This window comes from Pholcus phalangioides, unplaced genomic scaffold (assembly GCF_987345545.1).
Source record: "Pholcus phalangioides strain wild (caught in Gottingen) unplaced genomic scaffold, Ppha-v1.0 ptg000003l_1, whole genome shotgun sequence".
Taxonomy (NCBI): domain Eukaryota; kingdom Metazoa; phylum Arthropoda; class Arachnida; order Araneae; family Pholcidae; genus Pholcus; species Pholcus phalangioides.
In genome coordinates, this window is record NW_028301596.1 from 29,966,263 (window position 1) to 29,985,998 (window position 19,736).

Here is a 19,736-nt window from a genome sequence, read left to right on the forward strand (position 1 = left end):
TGAATTCGGTCAGTTGAAATTGACCATGAACTGAAAAAAAAAGAAAAAAAAAGAAGACCTTGCACTATAAGACAGCCATTGCAAAAGCAGCACTACACATATTCTACATGAATCAGAATGTGCCTGAAACCTGGTCGTGAATAGCTCACAGCCAGGTTTGACCGTTTCTCAACCCCTGGGCCTGACTTACAGTAATACTTTGCCCCCCTTTCAAATAAAAATAATTAAAACGGCATTTACGGCAAAACCAATCACCAACCAAAGAAAATAAAGTGTTCATGGCAACCATATTGAAATAAGAACTAGTGAGTGTGACACGAAATAAAAAAACTTCTATAAGCCACTTCAACTACTGGTAAAATAAAACTGCTTTAAAAATGTGATATGTCAGTGGCATTATGTAAAGGAATACTCAATTTTGTTCTGAAAAAAATTTAGTTTTATCGACTTTATGATCAAAAACGTAAACCTCTTAGATAATGTAAGGGAAAAGCAGCAATACTTAAAACAAGTCAAAATTACTGAATGCTTTAAGAAATGGGAAATACTCCATTAAATAATGAATTTTCATTTAATAAAGAAATAAAATTGGCATTACACAAAATTAATTGTCAATATCGCTCTTCAGTTCTTTAACCATGGCACCTAATTTTGAACTGCGTTTTTTTGAAAGTCGAATACATTGTTTGAGGCAAGCTTCATCTATACTACCATGCTGCATAAATATGTCGCACAACAGACCTTTCTCTTGCATGAAAATGGTAACCAAGCCCTTCGCCAACGATTCTTCTTCTCTGGTAGGGTCTGCAACAATCCCTTTCTCAAACACACCAAATGTTGATGAAAAAATCAATTCACCTATTTTCAAGGGGTGAACCAACTCATTCACCTCAATTTTATCGTCCTGTATGCTTACGTCTGGTAACGTTGCATTAGCTATGGCTGATGTGAAGGCCAAAACAACTGCATCGAGAATGTTACCACAGAAGTTAAGACAGCTTATGTCGACATATAAACACCAGCATAACTTCCCTTCAGCGATACATAGATCAGCTGGATTAATCAAGGAGGTACTTTTCACAAGTTGGGTTAGAAGCTGTGAATATAACTGGACAAAGAAAGGTGGAGGTCCAGGCATCGCAGCGCTAGAACAAACTGCTGGAAAGTCTATGTTGGGGACAATAAAGCCTTCATTTGGACGTTCTGGTGTTGGATTCACTAGCTCAGCTTTGATTCCACAAACTACAGATGTCTCCCGCAAATTGATGAGAGCCGAACCATTTGCAGAAGAAATACATCCCATATTGATGGAGGTTTCCCCGAAAGTAGAAAGTTTCCTTCCATCTGGACGAATATCTTTTTCCAAATAAAGGGAATGATATTTGCCTGGCTGTAGTACTTTCAGCTGGTCAGCCATGATTCTGCTTATCTGAAATCAAAAGTATAATAATATATCTGAGGGAATGAATGCTGAAACTAAGAAAATTAAATGCATAGATTAAAATGCTATAGTAAATTTTGCCTCATTTATCGACAAATTTCATGGAACATATTTCCTGAGAGCAAATTTATGTAGGCTTATCTAGAAATTTACACTGAGGAAAAAAAATCAGATTAGTGACAAATTAGTGGATTAAATGCAATCAATGACTGCTACATCATTTTAAGTATATAGAATGAAACACATTTTGCTAAATCATTAAAATTATAGGTATATCTTATGACAATATAAGATAATCTATTTTTTAAAAGTGGTGCTACCAAAATTTTTAGTAGCCATCAATAAGCAACTTTTGAGTTGATTAAAATTCCCCCACTTATCAAATGTTTTGTTCCTTTTCATTGTAAGTAAATGGCTATACTGAAAAAACGTTTGACTTGGTGATGCAATTAGGGTACACTAATTCAAATCATGATTAAAATAACCATTTAAACCAGGGCTGGCAAGGTTTTATACCGCGGTTTTTACTGTACTGTACAAAACTGTGCAAGACCTCCTATTTATAACTGTAAGTGAAAAACTTTTTATTTGATAAAGAGGTAACTTCTATAATCATATATTAAACTTTATATTATATAAATTACATTATTAATTACATTAAATATAATAAAATTTTGAAATTCAAAACAGTATATGTAAAGGGTTGCATGACTGATATCAGGTTATCAAACAATTGAAACTGAACTGTCTTGAGGTTAGATATTAGATTTATGAAAACATAAAAGATACAAGAATGGGATAAAAATTTGTCGCATGAAAATTAGAAAAAAAGCAATAGATATGACTACAGAATGAAATTAAACTTACATAATAATCAAGCGCAGCTGAACCTTTTAACATTAGATAACACATAACTAATTTAGCTGCCCTATCTGTGCCAAGATGATTTCTAAGATAACAAAATTTGAAAATATTCTTTCAATTGATGCATAACTTGGGGGACATGAAAATAAAAAAACAATGTGTGAAAGACAGTATTTTGATAAGTGTTCTTCCAGTGTTTTTCATATTGCTGTCTCCCATATGATAGAATTGTAAATATAGCCTGAATTTATTCAGTGAAATATTAGCTCCTAGCCTCATAAGAGCAGCAATTTAAATTTAACAGAAACTTTGGGTCTTCAAGTCTTTTATAATATAGGCGTAATCAGTGTTTGTAAAATTGTGCTCTGTTAGTCATGAGTAGGTGCTACATAGTGGTCTCATTTTCTTCAGATATTTCCCTTTATTTGTAATTAGTTTTTAAAAATTGAGAATGTAAAATAGAAAGATCAATTTAAAATTTAAACAAAAAGTTTGAAAAGTCAAAATAGAACAATTTGCATCAAATAAACACTACACCATTGATATATATGCACATCATTATATTGCTAGGCTATCCAATAAAAAATAATATTTATGTTGAGTTTCACAATAATGCAATGATTATAACTGTGACTATGCGTATTTGGTACCTTCAATATAATGTCATTTTTAAAGAAAAGTGTTTAAAGAGATTCGGCAGGGTTTTGGGCAATCGCTGTCCTAAATACAGTACCTGCTTCATAATCATACATGAAAAATAAGATGTGAAGTAGAAATAACATTTATAACAAACTAAAAAATTTAAAACAGTGTTTATTTAAACATTTATATGAGTGATATTAATTTACTATCAGATTTCCAGCTTCATCAATTTGGTGAAAAAAACTTAAGGGGGGAAAAAAAAAAAAAAGACACCTTTTTGAAATATTTTTGATTTAGTTTTATTTTCTGCTAGTATTTTTTTTAAATATGTTAGTATCATGAAAAAAAAATCCAAAAGGTTTCCACATAACATTTTGAAACTTGAAGGTTTTGGACAGTTTATCCCGCGTGTCCAGTCCAAAACAAGTTTCGGACATCCAAAACCCCAACCCTGATTTAAACATTGATTTTTTTTTTTTTTAATCATTGATTTATAATTTTCCCCTTTGTATTAACTTCGATGATATTGAAGCAAAAGTAACCTGGAATGGTATGTATATCACTGCAAAGTTGTTGATTATAAAAGAAATATAGAACAGTAAATATAGACTTCAACCTAATCCTCAGAAAGATATCCATTTTATTTCTAGATTTTGTACGCGGAAAAAATTTCAGAAAAATATAGGAGCGCTAAAATTATAGATATAGCTGCGCAAGCATTTGCAATATATAAATATTGTATTACAATAGCGCACTAGGGTTTTCCCTGATTAAAAGAAATTAATTTTTATATAAAGCCTTGCAAGCTATGCCTCTAATTGCAGATTTAAAATAATAGATATTGTACCGATATGAGTACCATTGGACTTGAAATTTGAATGTGAAGTCTAAAGTTTGCTTGTTTATTTTTTATACAAAAACTTATTAAATCTGTATAAGAATAAAAATGTGTAAATTAGTAAGCAACATCATAGAAGTTAGTAATACATAATAAAAAATACATCCATCAATTGAGCAAGAAACAATCTTGTCAATACATTCCCCCCCATTTAGTTGATACTGAACTGCCACCAGGCATTCACTTTAAAAAGAAAGGGAATATACAAGCACTTTTCTCTACAAGAGAAATGTTAACCAATGAAGCTGATTTGGACTCATAAGACCTTTCATAATACATAAACACACTTAATTTTGTTCATATTTTTTGCTTGTAGTTTTTTCATTAATGCTAAATTAAATTTGAGAGATAAGGTGAAAAAAATAGATAAATGATATGCATTCTTAATGATTAACAAAATTTGTTTTAATTAACAAGCAGCCAGTTAATTTTAATGAATTATTTTAAAATCATTAACTGAAACTGAATGTTGGCAAAAAAATTTGTTATTGCGAAGTGTGCGAGCGGGTTTCTATTTTAAAAAATGCTGAGCTAAACTCGAGATGATTCAGCATTGCCTTAAGATACAGTAAAACCTCACAATAGAACGATAAATCCCTCTGCAACGATATTTTTTAGATCTCGTTTGAAATTGCCTAAATGTTAAATTCCTATCGATAGAACAGTATACTTTACTGTGATAGATCCCTTTACGAAGATATATTTTTCTTAAAATATTTTAAAACTGCTCTCAACACATAATAAATTTTTTTTTTATACTTCACTCAAAATCACCTTCAATATATTTATAAATCAGTAACTTGGATGAATAATTAAAAATTGGTATAAGGGACTAAGCCATAGATTTTTTTTACTAAAAAGGGTTCCACGAGTCAGAAAAGGTTGAGACCGCTGCTCTAAGTGGTTCAAAAGTGTGTAAAAAGGTATGAAATGTGAATGAACCCATGTGCTGCAAAAACAGGTTTTTTGTTACAATTTCCCACCATCTTCCCATTTGGCACTTACAATGTTTCCCACTTTCACCCTTCAATTTCATTTAAAAAATATATTTTTTTTGCTGCGAATAAATACTCTTAAATGCATTTTACAGTGGTACCGATGAAATAAATTTAGGCACCAAAAACATGAATGTTAAAAATTCTACCACTTAATGTAACATGATAACTCCTTTTGAACAATATTTTTTCTTGGTCTACATAATAGCGTTATATGGTAGACTCTAGCTAATCCAGCACATATCAGACCAGAGTGAGCCGGATTGCAGAAATCACAGGAAAACTGGAAGTCATGGAAAAGGCTCAAGTGAAATGTTTCCCCCCCCCCCCATGGTCGGCAAAAACCTGCCTTAAAAAAAAAAACATCAGATCACTGGACTGGAACATAGACAAGTAGAGTCTACTCAAAGGTGCTAATTCACACGGATTGAAAAATCTGTAGTTTATCACGTGATGACATTTGACATCAAAGAAAACATGTCCAACAAATAAATGTGAAAATTTGGACACTTTTTTGAAATTTAAACGGGTGACCATATATATGTCCTGTTTCTTCGAGACATTTTTCACTGTCCTAATCTTTTTTAGTTATAATTAGCCACTTCGCTTGCATTTGGTATCATATATATATATATACTATTATATATACAACATTATATAGACAACTACCGATTTTTCATACTTGAAATCCTGATTCCCCATATTTTCCCTGAGAAAACAGGGTCAGCCTGAAATCGCAAGACTGAAAGAGTATTTCCTTTAGGGATTTTCCATTCAAACAAAGCTCAATTTGAAGACTTAAGGACTTTTCTATGAAGATATAAAAGATCGGAAGAATTAGATTTCTCGACCGGAAGATTTTAATAAGGCTGAAAAATGAGAAGGCTTCTGGGTAAATCAGAAGTATTGGCACCTATGGTCTACTGCAGTGATTCCCAACGTGGGTGATGGAATGTGCCGGGGGGCGGTAGAAGCTATAGGTATAACACAGGATCCTATGGGTTAGATTGCGTTGAGGGGCGATGGGAGAAAAAAATTTCTGAAAAAGGGGGTGATGGGACAAAAAATGTTGGGAAACTATGGTCTACTGTATTGAAGTTTCATCAATTTACTAATTGTTCAATTACAAGATTTTTTTTTTTTGATGAAGTGTTTGGTAAGTGCAAAAGTATCTTTTTGCAAGATTTGAAAAGTAGAAAAAAATTTTGATGCCAGCCAAATTTCTTTTCCCTGAGTAAAAAAGTATGAAATATATTTTTTACCTTTCCTGGGACTCAATGACACCTTCCCATGTTGGAAGGCAGGTTTTTTTTTTTAAGGCACAATTTTTTTCTCTAAAATTCGGTAGTGTGAATACCGTTCATTCAAATTCCATGTGGATCATTTCGATTTATAACGTGCATTTTGGATTATTTTTATTTTATGTGTGTATGTGTCCTAAGGATTATTTCGATTTCTAACATGGATTATTGCTGTGCGGTGGAGAAAGGAGGATGGGGAGGGGGGGGGGGGGAAACAGGCGAGCTGTGAAATTTTTTTTCCCTTTCTCCTTCTTCAAGGGGTTACAGTAGACTCGGCACTTCTTGGCACCATGAAGGGTGCTTATACTGCTTTTTCACCATGACACGTAGTTCAACAATGCGTTAGCGATTGGGCTAAATGTTTTCTGCACTACCACAGGTGCATGAGGATATGCAAATAAGACGTAAGAGAGAACCTACTAAAATTCTTACAGCTATAACCATAGATGCGATTTTGCTTTTGTCATAATGCCTCGACTCCAAATATTAATTTTAAAAAATGAATATCACAATACAATGTTTATATTAATGTATATTGCAAATATATATTTTCGTGCATATATGGGTCATTCCATGTCAAATCACCCGGCCATGACACCCATAGTCTCAGATTCCAATGATTTTTTTTTTATTTGTTGCATTTACCATCCTCATTAACCGTGTGAAATATTATTTGCATATCTCTAAAACTTTTTGAGAAAAAAAATGTTGAAATTTATCAAAAACTGATGCAGATGACTTTTCCCAGGCTTAATTTTTAAGCGGCTTTGTTTGAGAAAATAAATCATAAGTTTTTTAATTTTCAATACATTCAAGTGAAATTTTCACTTAAGTGTTCACAAAAACATACAGAATATGAATAAAAATAATTCATACACTTACATTTGAAATTTACATGCAAAAAAATTATGTAAACATTTTTTATACAATTATACAAAATTTTTATACAATATTTTTACACACATACAATTTTTCAAACATATTTTTAGACCACAGGCACAACAGTTACCAAAACAACTTTTATTTTAAATTTCTCCCAAATATATGAAGTAAAATACTGGAGAAAAAAAATAATGGTTTTTTGACCGTTGATATGTTTATTCTGGCTCGCAACACAAAATTCATCGAAATAAGACTGGATCGTTCCGATTTCAAATCATTCAACTAGATACTGAAATGCAACCTATCATCCCGGATTCCAATTATTATTTTTTATTTATTGCTTCTACCATGCTTGTTGACCATGCAAAGTTTCATGTACATATCTCAAAAACTTTTTGAGAAAAAAAATGTTTTCTAACCTCACGAATGACGTCTCTCAGGCTAACCCCATTCAAGCAATATTATTTGTGAAATTATATCATAACTTTGCAGATTTTCAATACATTCAAATGAAATTTCCACTAAAATGCTCACAAAAAAATGCAGATTATGAATAGAAAAAATGTAAACCTTAGAGGAAAAGTCATTTAAATTTAATTTTTTTATTATTTTTTTTTATATTTTTAACACAATTTTTTAAACACGTTTTTTTTGGATGCACAGCATGAATTTTCAATTTCTTTTTAAATTTAATCCTATTAATATATTAAGAAGACTGTAGGAAAGTAAACATTTTTTTGACAGTTAATACATTTGAGTAACAAAACACAATTGTACTTAGATGACATTAATTATATTTGTACATTTTGACTAAATATAATGATTCATGCTTAGTATAAAGAAATTTATATTTTATTTTTCATGTACGCTTATACATTTATTACAGTATTCACTAAATTAAGTTTCATGAGTAGTTAATGCAAAAATTCAAAACAATCAAGAAATTTTGAAATTCTAGGATTAAAGGAATTCATGAAATAATTAGAAATTTTTATGTAATGTGTCAAATGGGAGTTGGTGAAAAAAAAAAAAGGTTTTGGGTGAATAAAATAATTTTTCAAATTAAACCTTCATGTTCAGATTCTTAGAAGTGTTCAAATTCCAAATAATTAATTTCACTTTTAATTGATCTATAAATATTTCTTATGATGCAACAAAGACGAACTTTTGCAATCTGATATATTTTGCATAAAGAATTATTTTGTATTTGATAAATCCAGATAATATTAATCATATATATATATATATATATATTAATTTTTGAAGTTTTTTAAGATGCTTAATTATAAAGTTATTTTACCACAACAGTGTTAAATTTTTTTTAATTACTTTGATTTTTACAGCATATATTTTAATAAACATATATTTAATGTATATGATAAATATGAAATGGTTATACTTGTGTGAAAAAAAAATCTACATTATAATATTTAACACAAACCTCTATATATTTTTCCCAAGAAATAATTTAAAATTGCTGATAAAAAGCCAGAATATGAGGCATTAAATCACAAAGAATGAAATAATTATCATTATTAACTTGTATTAATACAACAATTAGGTTGTAGCTGAGGCAGATGGCAGAGAATAGAATTGAAAACCTAATGTATATTAATGTAATATTGCCTGGTGGTGATATATAAGATGTGATGTTTCTTGTTGTGATGATGATTGCAAAAAATAATAATAGCTTCTGTGAAGATATGAACTATGGCACACTGGTCTTTGTCCTTCAGAGGGCAGCTGGTGTCTTATTTAATTATAAGACTTTATCATCCCAGCAGGTGCTTCATTGCGAAAACTAAAACTAAAGTGTGTTAGAACTAAACCACCACCGCCCCCCCCCCCATCAAATGATGCAAGTCTCAATTATGATCTTGCTGAAGACAGAACATGTGCTCCATAAAGTAGCCTACTCAGGGTTAGCAAATTTTTCTTATGGTAGCACAATTTCCATTTGAGCTAAATATTTTATACCATCATTTTGGAATTCAAAGTAAAATGTCAGAAAAGACACTTGAAATTTATAGTGTTGGAAAAAAAAATGGATCTGACTGTCATAAAAAGTGTTATGCAAAAGTGTAAAATCTGTTACCCATTACATCATTGGACCCATCGGACATCAATATTGAGGAGTGGAGCAAGTTCTGAACATTTATCTACTGTGTGTTTAAGCATCATAGAGCTTTTTTCTCAAAGTATGAAATATATCCAAAAGCATGCTTTAATCCTTTAAAATGTCATAAGAAAAAAAGAACAAAAGGTTTAAGGATAGTAAACTTGTATTTTTCATGTATAAATGAAATAAATGGTTGTAGAAAATCAATTCCAGGGCAAAAAATATACCATGCCTGTAGGGACAGTGAATATAAACAACAATAAATTAAGTGAAGAAACTCGAGATGAACAGTGATAGTAATGTAGAGAAGTAACTTGGAAAAATGTCAATTATTAAACAAGAAGCACTTGAAGAAATAAATTCATCTCTACAGAACATAGAAGAGTAACCAATTAAACTTCATAGGGTAGCTCCACAGTGCAAGTAAAACAATGCCAAAAGAAAAGTAGAATCTGCTTGCAACACTTTAAAATCAAATGTTTGTAAAGTTTTGAATTACCAGAAAATGAATCTCAAAGCACACTTAATGAAGATATTAAACAGAAAGCAAATGATAAGATTATTTTGATAAAGTTAATTAGAAATAAGACTCAATTTAACCATCACAACAAGGGGAAAACTACAAATTTTAACTCTGGTCCCTGCTTTAAGAAAGGGGAACAAGGAAAAAAATCGGGAGAGCTTTTGTAAATGAAAAAGCAAAGGTGAACCATTGTTTTTATTATAAAAAGAATCAAAAATTAAATTTCAACGATTTTTTTGCAATCTAATTTTTTAATGCAAAGGTTTAAATTTTCTTTCCGTCATAATCTACATTTTTTTGTAGTCATTTTAGTGGAAATTTCATTTGAATATATTGAAAATCTGCAAAGTTATGATATATTTTACAATATATATTTACAAATAATATTGCTTGAATGGGGTTAGCCTAAGAGACGTCATTCGTGAGGTTAGAAAACATTTTAAGATATGTACATGAAACTTTACATGGTCAACAGGCATGCTAGAAGCAATAAATAAAAAATAATTGGAATCCGGGATGATGGGTTGCATTTCAGTATCTAGTTGAATGATTTGAAATCGAAACGATCCAGTCTTATTTCGATGAATTTTGTGTTGCGAGCCAGAATAAACATATCAACGGTCAAAAAACCATTATTTTTTTTCTCCAGTATTTTACTTCATATATTTGGGAGAAATTTAAAATAAAAGTTGTTTTGGTAACTGCTGTGCCTCTGGTCTAAAAATACGTTTGAAAAATTATATTGTTTCTAAAGAAAAATTCCACAAAAACAAAGTTTACATAATTTTTTTGCATGTAAATTTCAAATGTAAGTGTATGAATTATTTTTATTCATATTCTGTATGTTTTTGTGAACACTTTAGTGAAAATTTCACTTGAATATATTGAAAATTAAAAAACTTATGATTTATTTTCTCAAACAAAGTCGCTTAAAAATTGAGCCTCGGAAAAATCATCTGCATCAGTTTTTGATAAATTTGTACATTTTTTTTTCTCGAAATGTTTTAGAGATATGCAAATAATGTTTCACATGGTTAATAGGGATGGTAAATGCAACAAATAAAAAAAAAAATCATTGAAATCTGAGACTATGGGTGTCATTTTGGCATTTTGTGGGGTGATTTGAAATCGGAATGACCCATATATAATATATACACAAAAAGTTTCAGACTACTTTATTAGTAACTATGCCTGGCTGCTGTCCCCAGGACATGGCAATTTCATTTCACTAAGCAGGATTAAAGCCCTAGCAGACAGAAAAGGCAGTATAATCCAGTTGCAGCAGGCAAGGGCACCAATCATGGAGGAATGAATAACAGGAGGTGATGCCACCAGCGCCGCCTCCGTTGAGAAAGCATGGGGAATCTGGGTTGCCAGATGAAGCCAGGGACCAAGTAAGCCCAAACAAACCGTGGCTTCCCATGCTTTCCTATGAGAAACATCCCCATTTTTAAAAATCATTTAAAAATTTACTATTCACTTTAGGAACTCGATTTTTTTTCCTCAAATTCTGTGGATATATTTATGCAATTGAACGAGAGTTTTTACAATTTTAGTTGTTCGAATATTAACTTCAACAACATGGAACCTTTTGCAAAAATAACCAAAATTTACCCATATCTTGTGCCCTAAAATTCCTTCTCGGCATTTTAATTTTAAAAAAATTATGCCAAAGCATGTAATACCTCAGTGCTGAGAGTGACACAATGTTTAAAGACACTTGAACAAGTGGTGTTTGAAAAAATCAGACTTTTTTTTTTTTTGCGAAAAACATTATATATGCAAAACATTAGCATATATAATGCCTTTCAGCTGTTTATATTAAAATATTGTAGAAATACTTCCAGTCTAGGTAGAACAACAACAACAATTTTAGATTTCAAATTCAATTCGAAACTTTTTTTTTTTCTTTCAAGTTTTCGTATACATGACACTTTAAAAGCAAAGTAATAGGTACAAAATGAAGAGGAGGGGGGGGGGGGAGACAGCCCAAGTGATTATTTTCCTAAATACTATAGGCCAGAAAGATGACTTACCGCGGCTCGTAAAAAAAGTTTTTTTTATTTGTAATATTTTTTTCTCAATACTACATCTACATAGCGGAAGGTTCGGATGGGTGGCATATATTTCAATCATACGTATTCAAGAATATGAGAGTGGAACGAAAGAAAGGTGGCAAAATTTGTACAGTCTACAGGCAGCAAAACCATAAATACACAGTGGTGGAGGACGCTCGAGCACTTCCAGTACTTTGAAGCACGGGGGTGGCAAAATGCTGTTTGTCCCGGGTGGCAAAAATCCTAGCTATGACCCTGTCAGAAAGTGCTCGAGCATCTCAGAATTGATTCAGAAATCAAAATTCCTCATGTAAAGCTTAAGACGAGCACCCACGGGCCTCAAACACTTTCGAAATGTCCCGGATCTATGATAATGATGAACGAAACAAAAAGGCAAAATAAACAGTTAAAAGAAAAAATTATGAAAATTTCATTTTATTGGAGCTTCATATTATTTTAATTAATCATATTTCCATAAACATTAATGTGATGCATCAAATTTTTAAAATAAATTGACGGCACTGAACTAAAAACCTATGACGAGTTGAGAGTTAAAAATGATCTTCCCCTTTCAAAAATAAATTAAAAATATAAAAACCCCTTATACAAGGATAAAATTTTATCTTTCCCCATTATTGGATCATGTAGATTACCTGAAGAGGCATTAAACAGTCATGGTGCTTAAATTTATTTAGATATTAATATTTTAAGAGAATTCGATCCGGCAAAACACATGTTAAGTATAGGGAAAAGAGCGGTTTGTTTGGGCTTACTTGTCAGTCCATAGGGTTGCCACAACGGCTTCAATTTTCCTGCCTGATGTCACCTCCTGTTATTCATTCCTCCATGGGCACCAATGGAGACTTTCTGAATGGGTCTAAACTGCATGTCGCCCAAATATTCAGTTGTTGGTGCCTAGATTCTCTTCTATCAAGCCCTTATTTGCCACCAATACAGATTTGTTTTAACCCTCACGACCTTGCGGTTAAATTTATATAAGCGTGGTCAGTGAAAATGTGGTGACTTTTTTTTAAGGCTAAAATTGGCAACCCTTTATCAAACCACATATTTTGTAAATACAATTTTTTGTGTATAATTTCTTCGTAGTTCTCTGCATTTCCTGCATATTTCAGTTGATTATTACACATTACGGTTAATTTTCCATAAGCGTGGTCAGAACCAACATTTTGACTTTTCAGCGTCAAAATTGACAACCTTGACAGCCGTATCAGTGTTTCCTAGTTTTGGCAACCCTTTATTATCCCATTTCCCCCCTCCAAATTAATCATTAAGGCCCCCCCCCCACATTAATCAACTGCATATTTTGTTAATACAATACGTGGGAAATTTACCTCCCAACACAATCTGCCCAATCGTTTTTTTTTATACTTATCCAGGACTTAGGGACCCTTTAATCATGCTAGCAGACAGGATTTACTCCTAGCTATTCAATAGCTACCAGAGTAACTTTGTGTAATACTGTTGTCTATAAATTCCGTGCTCGCTCAGCTAATGAGATTTAGCATTGATGAAAGAACCCCTCCACCCCAGGGCTGCAATTAGAGGGGAGAAAGCAGGCAGGTTTCGTGCCAGAGGGGATGCAAATTTCACACTTTAACCTCTTCAACACAAGATGATGTTGAAATGTCCGAGTTGACCAAGCATCTAGTTGCAGCTCTTTTGCGAAGTAGCAAGAAAAAAAAACCCTATCTCCCAGGTACAATATGGATGTGACTACTTCTCTCTTTAGTTCACAACATGAGCGAAAGACAAAAACAGGAAAAATTTGATGCTTATTCATCAAGTCCAGCAATTTTACTAATCATGAGGACCTGTTTTTCAAGCGGGCATGTGCCCAGAATCGAAATTTTCAAGATCCCATAATTAGCTACCTCTTGTATTTAAGGCACAGCGCACATATACACCATCCCCCTCTGCACTATACAGGGTTGGCAAGATTTTATCGCAGTGGGAAAAACCATGATAAAAACCAGCCCGGCAAGAATAGTTTTTACCACATTTTTGCCAGTGGCAAAAATTCATAGAATTTAAAAAATTAGATTTATCTGTTTCGAATTTCATGAATAAATAATTATGAAGCCTTATACTTATCAATTGTTTATAACAAATCTGGATAATACATATTTCATTGGGATAAAACAGAAATGTTTGGAACGTTTTTGCCACCTGGCAAAAATTCATAGAATTAAAAAATTAGATTCATCTGTTTTCAATTCTATAAATAAAGTGGTTCACTTATTAATTTTTTATAGCAAATCTGGATGAAGCATATTTTATTTGGATATGTTTGCATATTTTTGGTCACTGAATATTCATTTTTATACAATGTAATTTTTTTGCTTAATATGTTTTAAAATTTTTATATTGATAAGAATATTTAGTAATTGAAAAACCGAGCTTAGTGCGTCTTGAGTAAAAAGAATAATTTTTACCTGGTTTTTTCCACTGTCCCAGCAAAAACCCAACCCTGGCACTATAAAGCAAAGAGGGGGGGGGGGGTTCTAACCCCACCCCAGCCAAGATTATAAGACTTTACTCATATAGTAAACTTAACCAACGAAATTGAGCCTTTACAAACACATAAAACGAGTCTCCTAAGGTTTCTATTATTTTCGAAAAGTTAGAATAAAACATTATCTGACATTTTCTAAAAAAAAAGTTTGGCTCCTAAGAAGTTAAGATTTTAATGAAATTTGTTAAATGCAAACAAGTTTTTTTTAAAAAAAGTTCATTAGCTATTGATTAAGAGCCACAATTTGCTTCGACCTTAAATTTAAATTAATATTCCTTGAATTATTAGCCAAAAACAAATCACATAATTTGGTCATAATTTCAGCTTCAACTGCAACAAGTACAACATGGCAAAGACAACGAACATCATTTTTACATTAAAAGGGGATTAAATTACAAATAGATATCCTCAATTACGATGCTATTAACAAGTTATTTCAGTTGGAAACACAGAGCACTGAATCATACACAAGACCGCGAATTACCATTAGATTTTTACATTTATCACAAATTCTACCACGGATGAAATAATCCAACTGCAAATCAAAGAAAAATCAAAATGGCTAACCGACCACGTCAGCAATTTAAAAAAGGAGCCTTCCACGTTCTCGATTAACGTTAGAAATAAGAAAATCGCGTCAAATGGAAATGAAACTTACCAGACACAATTTAAAATGAACGTTTATTCTCAGGTGAGGATATAAATATTAGAAATCTCTCATAAACGAAAGCCACAGCAAGATGGCGTCCACAGAAATCAATAGGGAAGAATGGGAGCTTACTTCAGCCAAGCTTGCTCCACTGCAAAGGAGCGTTCTTGAGGTAAGCTGTCGTCTTTGGGTACGATGTTCTGTCGCTTGTTTTTGCGAAATTCTCTCTGCAACGCTGCTGAAGTTGTAATGTTATTAACTCTCTGCAAATTAAAAAACGAGTGTCTAATTACATTTCCAGCAAACATCATCCTCCTTCGTCTCATGGGCTGTCATCCTCTTCATTCAAAAAAGCAACGATTTTTTTATTTATTTTTTCAATAATTTCGGGGTGTGATTCCCGAGTAATTTATCGTAAATGATACGATTTTTCTAGCGATGATACGATTTTTAAACTACAAAAAAAATTACACTATAAGTAGTGTGACCATATTTTGTGATGAGAAATCGGAACCATAAATACGGGATATTGAATATTTATCTATGACCATATGTCACCCGAATCATTTTTTGCTGTCTGACATTAGCAATATGACCTGGGGGGTGAACTATCTCTGCGGTCCTTAGCCGAAAAAAAGTAGTTAAGCACCGATTTGTCCTTAGCTGGCCAGTAGTTCGACTTTTCGGTACTATCTCTAAGCTAAGGACTTTTATTTAGTAGTTACTTAGGACCGCTGCTAAGGACTGCCTAGCACCAGTCCTAAAGCAGCAAGAAAAGTAGTTCACGGCGGCCATCTTAGAAAAGAGGAAATTTCGCCTCTGGCCGCGAGCTCTCGCTGTGATATTTAGCGATGAAATATGCTGGTTTTTTTTTTTCGAATTAAAAAAAATTTTACGATAATAATGACAGATAATAATAACCGCTTATAAATAAGGAAATTGAAAATTTGGGTTTCAGATCAACCTCCCTTCAATGCACAAAGTAACTAATAAGCTACAATTCATTGATAATAAAAATAGCACCTAAATGACAAAAATTTTAATTATTTTTTTGTGATGAGTAATGGTGAAATTGAAATAAAGCATGGTAAAAATTGGCAGTAATGTTAAATATTAAATTTTGTAAAACTCATGCACTAAATTTAGTGTAAAGGATTAAAATATAGATTTGATATTTTGAACTGTTCAAATGAACAATATTGTAATATTTAGTGAAAGTTAAATTTTCAGAAAAAAACATGTGCTACTACTTTAAAAATTGTACTCTACAACTCGCTCTGAGATGAAGAATATTTAATAAGGAATCATTATATTGTTTTGTTGATATAAAAAATGAAATTCGTACAATGGGACTAAAAAACAAAGTTTTAATTTCAGGCACAGTTTTTAGTGTTGAGGTATATACATTATAATGAAAGGAAGCAGATTAGTGTTTGAAACATATTACTACTTCAGTATTTGGGTTATGGCCTTGCTGTGTGTGTTCAAATTTAATTTTTTTCCAAAAATTGTTTTTGATTTTGTGTGTATGGGTAAGGACAGAAAAAAAATTCCCATGTCGAATACTTAAGAACTTTAAAATATAACATTTTGAGATGTTATGGAACTGAAACTTTTAACAAGCATTTATTTTTTAACGATGTTGTTAGTAAACAGCTGATATATATATTGTATTTACATTTGTGAGACTTTCCTAACTCTTGAAAAATTTTGTTTCCCAGGAACTTGGCAGTAGGTAGCTACGAAGTTATGTGAAGGTTTTCAAGATTACCAAACAATTCTACCAGAGCAAACAAAGGTAATTTTAATTCTTTGTATTTGACTTTGAGCAACAGTTTCCATTATTATTTTCATGTAAAATAAAATATTTCCATGCATGATTTAATGACATAAATTTTAACATTATGTCGCATCATTTTCACTGCTTTCATTTGTATCAACAACCCTAGTGGAACAAATACAGTCGAACCCCCGATTTAATGCCACCATCCCCCCCAAAGAATTTTGGCGTTATATCAGATCACAGACATAATAGCGTTTCGGAGAGGCTGTATTACATAAATTCACACGTTTATTAAGAAATGTATTTCAGTGTCTCATTTATGTTGCATGATGAATAAAATAACCTATTTTATACACATTCAATTTTAAATTGAGAAAATTCATAAAAATTGTAAACTGTAAAATCACTTGAATATTTCTCAATATAAAACTTAACAGAAACATACTTCCCTTTGAAATTATTGTAATTTCAGCAACACATTTTGTATGTGCAAAAACAAAATAAGCAGGGGGGGGGGGAGGAAGGTGGCATTGTTTTTAGTCCATACCATATTGGTTTTTCTCGAGAAATATCTTGCTATGAGTAATTTTCTTTATAATCATAATTTTTTCAGATACTATTGAAAGAACAACTCTTTTTGACATAATTGAATTGAGCAAATTAAGACCAGCGCAAATAAAAACATGTATACTGTTGAAAAACTTGTCTTGGCTATATAAATGAGAGGGAGGACATTAAAAAAAAAATCTTCAGAAGCTTTGCTAACTGAAAAGCAATATTAATTCTTTGAAAATGTTATCATATTTACTGATTAGCAAATTTTGTGAATGGAAATATTAAAACAATTAATATAATTGACAAATAATATCATACTTTTTAACTAGTGAGACCATACAACACTGCAATGTTAATTTAAATAGGGTTTCCCCGATCCACAAGAGGTTGCTAAGGATGTGTTTTAGAGCGAAGCTGAAAGTAAAGTGAAAATATAAAGTAAGCTGCATGCCAATAGGTTTTTTCACTTCATCTGTCTGACCAAAATTTTAGGGTAGAAACATGGCTCGAAAAATTGAAAACCATTTTAGGCGCCGGCCAAATTTCTTGGCAGCCAAGCATATTTTTAGGAGAAATAATCCAAAGTAAAAACAAATTATATTCAACTTTTTCAGCACTTAGTGATGATCTGCACATGTTGGAAGATTCAGACATAAACTCCAAATATTTTGTGATCTGCATAGAAAATTTCAGGTGTCAGTATGATTTTCTTTTTTGCAATGTTGGCTCCTAAGATTTGTGAAGCCCTAGGTAAATACATCTAGACATGAACAAGTGCATCTGTGTGCAATGCCAGGCCTCCCTTGTAAAACACAGTTGATGCATTTTGGATCCTACTGTGATAAAATGGTGGCGAGTCGACAAAGTGCTATTGTGCACGAATTATCTCTACTTATGCAACTAAAGACTGTTATAATTTGAAATCAAATATACAGTACATTTAAAGATTGATAAGCATAATAAAAGTGTTTTTTTCTTTTTCTTTCTAATTTCAGGTAAATCAACATTTGAAGATGCAAATGAAAATTAATGAATCTCAAAAAATTATATTCTTGAGAGGTGCAACAAATAAATTGTGATTATAACTTTCTATGAACATATGTTTGAAATAAAATGTTTTTGTATGACAAATCATGTGTGCAAGTTATTATTCAATTCAATCATTCATCTTCTAATCAACTGAAATGAAATATACGATCAAATGAAAGTTATCAGGTGAAGTTATTTGTTGGAAGCTAAATATGAAACAGATAAATTGATGAAAGATCTTTAATATAGAAGTGTATATATATTTTAAATATTGAAGTATTCACTTGCATTAACAGGTAAGTGCTCATTCATAGAAAATAATGTTCTGATAATTTTTAATACTGAGGAGTATAGACTAAACGAATGAGACGTTTCTTGATGGAGAGACAGAATCGTTAATATGAGAGATTTAATTAAATGATTAAATTATATGATACATCAGAGACCCATCGGGAGCGCATTTTCTTGCATGCGTCCGGTCTCACACTTCAACATCGAATGATACTAAAATGATAGTACCGCTACATGGCAGGTGTCTTTCTGCTACGCACCTACATCTAAAGAGCAGGTGGTATTCGCTAACAGGAGAAACCCATAGTTTAAAATACAGAACTACAATACGCAGCAAGGCAGTTAATTCTTTTGATTATAAATTATCAATAATTTATTATTTTAGTTGCTCCAGAAAGAATTTGCAATTTGTTGTTTCAATGAATTTAAAAGGAATAAAAATGGATAATAAAAAATCATTTAACAAATTGGTCTTTAAAAAAAAAGTGGCACTCAATATTAAAAATAGTATTCAGCTGGGGCCTCGAGTAGGGCTCCCGAGGTAAATAGGGGGCCCAAAAATCTATAATTATTTTGCATAATAACACTTTCAAGAAGAGCCCCCACCCCAAAAAAAAGAGGGGGAAAGTCTGCCCCGAAAAGGCACATTACGGCCATAGGCTCAACTAGTGCCGGTAACCTTAATTTAAAATCTTACATTTCGTTGCAAGAATTTTTTTTCTTCCAAATTTTGATTTCATCAGTATGCGACCCACTTATATGCAGCTGGGGTCCCATATACTCGCTTCTTCAAGCATCCAAAAGTGGGGTCCATGAGCTCGGACAAGAAAAATACTTTGACTATTATTATATACTGGATCTTATTCTAAAAAAAAGTCGCAAGATGAAAAATCCAACGTCCTCATACGTTTACAAAATAATTAAACTAGCCAGCGGTATTAGAGTAAAAAAAATTGCACAACACGGGTGACAAAAAAATGTATGGCGAGTCCCTCGGGAAAAAAAAGTTTGTTTATAACATGTTTGTTTGTAAACATGAAATCGCTGCCACAACCCACTGCGGAAAAACGATTGTTAAATAATTAGTAGTAGTTGTAGGCTTCAAATGGCATCCCGATTGGTTGGAGATCTATTACTCTCGAAACCAAAAATGTTCTCCCCCTCTAACTACTGT

At 32.0% G+C, this 19,736-nt stretch overlaps 1 protein-coding gene across 4 annotated transcripts in view; it reads right to left on the reverse strand.

The window, feature by feature from the left end:
• mRpS11 (mitochondrial ribosomal protein S11) overlaps positions 1-15,291 on the reverse strand; it is a 52,758-nt gene extending 37,467 nt beyond the window's left edge. Inside the window, exons 1-2 of one of the 4 annotated variants that reach the window (XM_089247458.1) lie at positions 14,914-15,265; positions 599-1,429 (exon numbers count right to left, since the gene is read on the reverse strand). In XM_089247458.1, coding sequence (XP_089103584.1) covers positions 605-1,417 — 813 coding nt within the window. In that variant the 5' untranslated portion in view covers positions 1,418-1,429; positions 14,914-15,265 and the 3' untranslated portion in view covers positions 599-604. Of the gene's footprint in view, positions 1-598; positions 1,430-14,913 lie in introns of all 4 variants that reach the window. The other 3 variants (XM_089247457.1, XM_089247460.1, XM_089247459.1) reach the window with 3 other exon arrangements.
• Positions 15,292-19,736: the final 4,445 nt, after the last annotated feature.